At 42.5% G+C, this 6710-nt stretch overlaps 1 protein-coding gene across 3 annotated transcripts; it reads left to right on the top strand.

Moving 5' to 3' along the window:
• The first annotated feature begins 931 nt into the window (after positions 1–931).
• On the top strand, positions 932–5796 carry ears2 (glutamyl-tRNA synthetase 2, mitochondrial). 3 transcript variants are annotated; one of them, XM_043260095.1, is made up of 9 exons: positions 932–1535; positions 2420–2575; positions 2659–2848; positions 3082–3554; positions 4048–4156; positions 4237–4390; positions 5255–5385; positions 5466–5601; positions 5672–5796. In XM_043260095.1, exons 1-9 carry the CDS (start codon positions 1430–1432, stop codon positions 5750–5752), a joined length of 1536 nt encoding a protein of 511 aa, XP_043116030.1. In that variant the 5' UTR covers positions 932–1429; the 3' UTR covers positions 5753–5796. The 3 variants fall into 3 exon arrangements, with proteins under 3 accessions (XP_043116030.1, XP_043115916.1, XP_043115955.1); XM_043260020.1 differs by having other exon boundaries at positions 943–1535; positions 5669–5796; XM_043259981.1 differs by having other exon boundaries at positions 934–1535; positions 5466–5796.
• The last annotated feature ends 914 nt before the right edge of the window (positions 5797–6710 follow it).

Below are 6710 nucleotides of genomic sequence, written 5' to 3'. Positions count from 1 at the left end.
TGCTGTTTTTTCAACAGATACGGGTAATTAGATGATGACAGAAGGATTATTTTGGAGTAAATTGCATTAAGGGCTGTATATTACGTAACGTGTAAAGTGTAAAGTGTGTGCTGTGAGTTTGGGATTTTCGTGTGATTCTGTGTGAAAATCCTCCAAACCTGCATTAGGTGACACAGAATGGAAGGATTTACAGGTTCTTTAAAAAATTACACAAAAAAGCTGCTGAAATCAATCTAACGGATCATTTTTACCCAGTTATTATACATCTCCTCAATGTGTTTCACCCCGTTCCTCCTTTCTTCAATAGTTTGATGAAATAAATACGCACTTATTTTGGAACTGTGTTTATTATATAAAGTGATGACCAAAAATGAATTTATCCACAGAATTTTTTAAATCAGCTAAACATTGCTCTATAAAATCGTACATTTGTCAAAGTAAACACCTTCTTTTTATGTCCGATAAACATATATGAATCTTTAAGAAACAAAATGTGTGTCTGTAACAGTTCTATGGTGTAATAAATCCATGATAACATAATATGCTTTAACAGATTTTAGATGCCTTGTATGTTCTAATCGTGTTTGTGTTCAGTATGTGATACACACGAGGAGCACGCTGGAAACAAACCAATCAAAACTCATCCAAGACTCCCATGATGCATTGCGGCATGAACAAATTATTTGATCTTTGAATAGAAACATAACATAGATATAAACCTCTGAGTGGTTTCTGTGATTTAAGCCAAATCAAGCATAAAACTACCTGACAGCAGCCAAAAAAACTAAAGCGTAATGCTATAAAGTCAAGGGTCAAGAGCCGAACTAAAGATGATTTTCTCCTTCAGTGGTTGTTCGTGAACATCAGGTGTCTTCAATAACTCTGAAAACACAAGCTTTCAAACACTGTATCCTCTCCATGTGAACTTGTTTCTTGTTACTGTCCTCACACGTACAGCAGTGGTTTTTATGTGGTTTTATTTTTCTAAGTATAAGTCAATTTCTGAGAAGTACATCAAAAGTAGATAAAAAGTATACTTTCCTATTTTCTGGTTGTCAATGCTATGTTTCCATCTAAAGAGTCGAATTAAACTTATGCGCAAAACAAATATTGCATAAAACACTTGCAAATGAAGCACCTTTTCTATTCAACGAGTCAAAGAGAACAAAAGAGTCTCGTCCTGATAAACCGTGGCACTAAATATCAATAAGAATATAGGATCAAACTAGCCTACTTCCACCTCAGAGAGAGAGAGAGAGAGCGAGCTGAAAGTTTATCCGACTCATTTATGCGTTTTTTCAGATTTCTGACTGAGCATGTATTTATGCAGCGCTGCGTGTGAAAGTAGAGACTTTTGTTTTGCTTTGTGGAGCAGGAAGTGCCGCGGAGGTTCTCCGGAAGTCTCGTGTTCAGCTATGGGCGCGTGAAGATGTTCTGTGTCTTGAGGAAAGTGTGCTGGAGGAGAGCCGGCGCGCGCAGAGGCGTGTGCACGAGACAGCCCGGGCCGCGCGTCCGCTTCGCGCCGAGTCCCACAGGTAACATATTATATCTAATACCTAATATATGTAATATCTAATAGATGTGCCGAAGCAGTGGGGCTTTTACAGCAAACCGCTTCGTATCTCCTGACACAGCGCCATCGCGTGGTCAATAAAAGATCCTACACCAACTTTGTTCATTAGGATGTCATTTTAAAGATTTTTTTGTATATTTATTAGCTTCTATGCATTAGCAGCGCGTGTCTGCAAGACGTTTTATTGTATTATGTGATTTTTTTTTGTGTGTTCCTTGCAAAGTCACAAACAAATTTGTGTTCTTTATTTGAGTCGTTTTCATGCCACGAAGCGCTAGTGTGTCAGAAAATACCCATCTCTACTGATATCTAACATCTACTCGACAATCCAGCAGAACCACAGACAGGTGAAGCGCAGCTTTTTTTTTTTAAGCGGGGATTCAGAATTAGAGGGACATGTCCATGCCAATATCTATCAACAACCAAATTGTCCCTAGCAATAATTTAGAATATGATTATTTAATTTTTTTTGCATATTGATGTTACCTATTAGCTAAGACTTTAAAGTACATTAGAAAACTGCGCTTTGAATCATGTCAGGTGGAGGTGTCTGACAGTTTTCCTTCAGAATCATCCTGGGTCCAATGCCATTAATATTCAAATAAAGTGATGCGTGATGAAGACACCCAGCGCTCAGATGCTACTTTGCTGGTTTACAATCAAAGTCTGTAATTATGGCAAACAGACAGACAAACAAAAAACAAATGCTGAATTATGAATATGTTGGCTACCATAATTTTAGATGATGGAAAACATGAAAGCGCATCTGAAGGTCAGTCATAAATATAAAGATGATCGGGTGTTCTTGGTTTTAACCCGGTTCTCTGTCGTCTGTCTGCTGCTCAGGGTTTCTGCATCTCGGGGGCCTCCGCACAGCGCTCTATAACTATCTGTTTGCCAAGCAGCGAGGGGGAGCCTTCATCCTGCGTCTGGAGGACACTGACCAGAGCCGCCTGGTACCTGGAGCCGCCGACGACATAGAGGACATGCTGGAGTGGGCGGGTGTGTGTGTGTGTGTGTGAACTTTAATTTCGGTTCTTTATCCTTTGGTGGGAACAATGCTGCATCAGATCAATGTGTTTCAGGCATCCCGCCGGATGAGAGCTGCAAAAGAGGAGGGGATTATGGGCCGTATGTTCAGTCTGAGCGACTGCAGCTTTACTCGCAGGCAGCCTCCGCTCTGCTGCAGACGGGACACGCCTACTACTGCTTCTGCTCCAATCAGAGGCTGGATCTGCTGAAGAGAGAGGCGCAGCGCAGCGGACAGGTGCCGCGGTAAACAGGATTCAAACAGAATGAGAATGCACTGTGATCAGAGGGGTACTACTAATGGTTTAGTTTTCATGTTCATTAAATGAATAGTTTTTCTTGTGTATTGCAGAAAGTTAGCTCAAGCAATCAGTTGAAATCATATGATGCAAATTCAAGTTTTTCTTTGTTGAGTGTTTCCAGCTTGTCTTGCACAGATAAGATCCATAAAGTCGGGTCTCCTCCGTCTGTCTCCTCAGGTATGATAACCGCTGTCGAGAGCTGCCGTCGGAGCAGGCGCAGCAGAAGAAGGCCCAGGGCGCTCCGTGTGCCGTCCGCTTCAAGCTGGACTCCGGAGCAGAGGTGTTCCAGGACCTGGTCTTCGGCTGGACGCGGCACGATCCGGCAGCAGCGGAGGGAGATCCGGTGATCCTGAAGGCGGACGGCTTCCCCACCTATCACCTGGCCAGCGTGGTGGACGACCACTCTATGTGCATCAGTCACGTGCTGCGCGGCTCCGAGTGGCTGATCTCCACCGTCAAACACCTGCAGCTGTTCCGGGCGCTGCGCTGGACCCCACCGGCTTACGCTCACCTGCCGCTGCTGCTCAACCGTGACGGCACCAAGCTGTCCAAGAGACAGGGAGACATCTTCGTCCGGCGCTTCCTCGAGCAGGGCGTGCTGCCCGAGACCCTGCTGGACATAGTCACTCACGCAGGATCCGGCTTCAGCAGTAAGTGACAAGAAACACTGCTGGATTAGCTCTGGTTAAACCAATCGGATGAGGACAGAGGACATCTACCACACGCTACATCATTACTATAGTAGAAGAAACGTCAGAGTTCATTTTTGTTTATTCTTCTTTAGGCATTCGGTCTATATCATTATTTGTTGTGTATCAGAAGAACATCACGTTCATGACTATATGTACCGCTGTATCAGTAAGCTTTGAAGAAAACGTGAGAGATCTCATAACTCGCTTCGATCAGGATATGAAATATAATCTGCACGTTCTTATTAAACGCATTGGTCAGTATTAAAAATGAATGTATATTTTGCTGAATGTGATTTTAAGCGATCACTGAACAGAACAGAGTGATAGTGATGTATAATGATGGGATTAACACTTCATCTTTAATGATGATGCACACATATCATAGAATAACGCTCATCATACACTAAAAATGACTTGTTAAAGTTCATTTCAGTTTTTTTCTTTTCTGCAGGTAATCGGATCGGCCGGACTCTGGATGAATTAGTTTGTGAGTTTAACATTTCCACGATCACGACACACTCGGCCTTACTAGACCTGGACAAACTGGATGAGTTCAACAGGTTCGTTCTTTAGTTAAAGATGGTGATGTAGGAAGCTAGGATTGAGTGTTTCAGCGCTGTGTGTGTGTGTGTGTGTGTAGGGTTCATCTGCAGCACAGGATCGAGGCTGAGGAGAAGTGCTCTGTGCTGCAGGATGAGCTGCGGCGGCAGGTTCTTCACACACACGGCTCTCAGATCAGTGACCAGACCGTCCTGGAGCCTCACTACATTCAGAGAGTTCTGCAGCTGCGCAAGGTAGAGGAGCAAACCCAGCCTTCCAGCTTCTTACAGTGCAAGTGTGTCCAAGCAGCTTTACAGTATCAGACAAGGACATAGTGTGCTGTTCTTCTCTGGCCAGACGAAACCAGCTGTGCAGCAGGGTCAGATTGTGTTAAGAACCCGTTCTGGTTCAGGTGGTCTTATCTCGATGGGGTCTCTCTCTGGAGCTCACCTGGTCTCCGTCAACGCTCAGGGCTGTAGATGTCATCTGAATGAGAAAGAAGCGTTCAATATAATAAATTCAATTTATGATACAAATCATTGCAAAGCATCTTTACAGTAAAATAAGATTTGTACGGTGTGTTTATATATTGTAAAAATGTAATATTTAATTTATGGCAAAATAGAGACCTAATTAGCGTACCTGCTGTTCCATCCAAACTATTTGTTCAATTCAAGCTAAAGAATAATAATATTTTATTCTAGAGGTTAACTGATTTTCGGGCTGGTCGATTATCGCACAGATATTAAGCATTTTTATGATTATTGATATCTGTAATGTATCATAAAATCTCAATATATCTGTAAAACCGATTAGCAGATTAAATCACTTAATTTTGAAGCTAACTGGAGCTCATGCAGTCTGTCTGAGCATGCACCTGATTTGAGTCACAGTGTGACCGTATGTGCCATTTTTTCCTGGACACTTCCTGACCAGGATTTCTGTATTGTTTTGATCCAAAGTACTTAAAAAAACCTCAGGAACAGATGTTCAGCACCGATCGGTCCGCACAAACAAAGCCAAAACCTAGATATTTTGGCAATATAGAAAAATGGCTCTTATGGTGACCCTATAGTACCGGCCGTGTGTGTGTGTGTGTGTGTGTGTGTCTCTCTCAGGGTCACATCTGCTCGCTGCGGGAGCTCCTCAATCACACACACACATACCTGTGGATCCGACCGAGAGTCACACGGCAGCAGCTGCAGGAAGTGAGCTCAGAGGCAGGGGACATCGCAGCGGCGGTCATGCAGTGAGTCTCACACACACACGTTACTAGTGTGTTTGTGCATGTTATGACGTGTGTGTGTGTGTGTGTGTGTTTGTGGCCAGGCTGGTGGCATTAAGTGGCTCGTTCCAGTCCACAGAGCATCTGAACGCTGAGCTCAAACTGATCGCCAGCAGACTGAAGCACACAAAATACAGCGGAGCCATGAGAGTGCTGAGACTCGCTCTGAGCGCACAACAGGTGAGACGCACACACACACACGCACACACACAGAGTCTCTGTAACACTGTGTTCTGTGTTTTTGCAGCAGGGTCCCAGCGTGGCTGAGATGATGCTTTCTCTGGGAGAACAGGAAGTGTGTGTTCGTCTTCAGAAAGCTCTGGAGCACTGATGGGAAACTTGATCTGTGTTTATTAAAGTGGGTGTAAATATTGATCTGCGGTCGGTGTGTTTTAATCGGAACATCTTCCGTTATAAAGCAGTGAGTCTCTTCTTAAGGTTTTCAGTGTTTTAGCCCAGAATCATCTGAACACACAGAAACAGAAACCTTCTGAGACCCTCGTAGAGAACATTATTTTGTAGATCAGACCCTTTCTTTCAGAAGGTGCTTCACACTCGTTGTTCAAGCTCTTGTTTTGTCCAGACTTCAATCCTCACAGCTGTAAGATGAATCTTTAATGAGGTCAAAAAGAACAGACGCCACACCTCTGTTTATTCATTTGACTACTAATAGCTGCTCGTATCAAATTCAAAGCATTCTGAACCTCTTTACCTAAATACAGACTTTTTAAATAAATGTTCCCTCCTGAACTCGGGTCCTAGGCCCAGAAACCATCGTAAATTGAATATATGTTTGAAATATAGAATGAAGGTACGAACAGAAATCTTTCAGAATCGCCTGTGACCAATAACACGAGCAAATGAATGGTTTCAGCTCTCTGCTTGCAAACAACTTCTCATTTACATATAAAATACCATTAAAAAACACTAAAACCTTTACACTTTCTATTGTGTTTAGGGCAGGGTTCTTTCAGTGGAAAACACTCTACGATCAAATCTGAGCAGACATACCCTTTATAAACGACACCCAAGGCTTTTAACACTAGCTTCCTGGTTTTTTTATTATTCATTAAAAAAAAAACCCTTGCTCCAAGTATTGCTTTAAGCTAACTGTGGCTTGTTATAGCACTTTTACATCGTCACTCTTGTTTTTGGCCTCATTTGTAAGTCGCGTTGGATAAAAAAAAAAAAAAAAAGTTTAAATTACAAATTTTTCTATTTTGTCAAAAATCAACATATCTGCTATGAAAACAATGTCAAATTTGTACATTTATTCTATGTATCAAACA

This window comes from Puntigrus tetrazona, chromosome 1, assembly GCF_018831695.1.
Source record: "Puntigrus tetrazona isolate hp1 chromosome 1, ASM1883169v1, whole genome shotgun sequence".
Classification (NCBI taxonomy): Eukaryota; Metazoa; Chordata; class Actinopteri; order Cypriniformes; family Cyprinidae; genus Puntigrus; species Puntigrus tetrazona.
The sequence above is the reverse complement of the archived record's forward strand: the minus strand, read 5'-3'. Positions and strand labels throughout refer to the sequence as shown.

Coding starts and splice junctions, on each gene's coding strand:
- ears2 (XM_043259981.1), top strand. CDS start 1,430: ATGTTCTGTGTCTTGAGGAAAGTGTGCTGGAGGAGAGCCGGCGCGCGC. Junction 4,391..5,254: donor GAGTTCTGCAGCTGCGCAAG/GTAGAGGAGCAA, acceptor TGTCTCTCTCAG/GGTCACATCTGCTCGCTGCG. Junction 5,386..5,465: donor ATCGCAGCGGCGGTCATGCA/GTGAGTCTCACA, acceptor GTTTGTGGCCAG/GCTGGTGGCATTAAGTGGCT.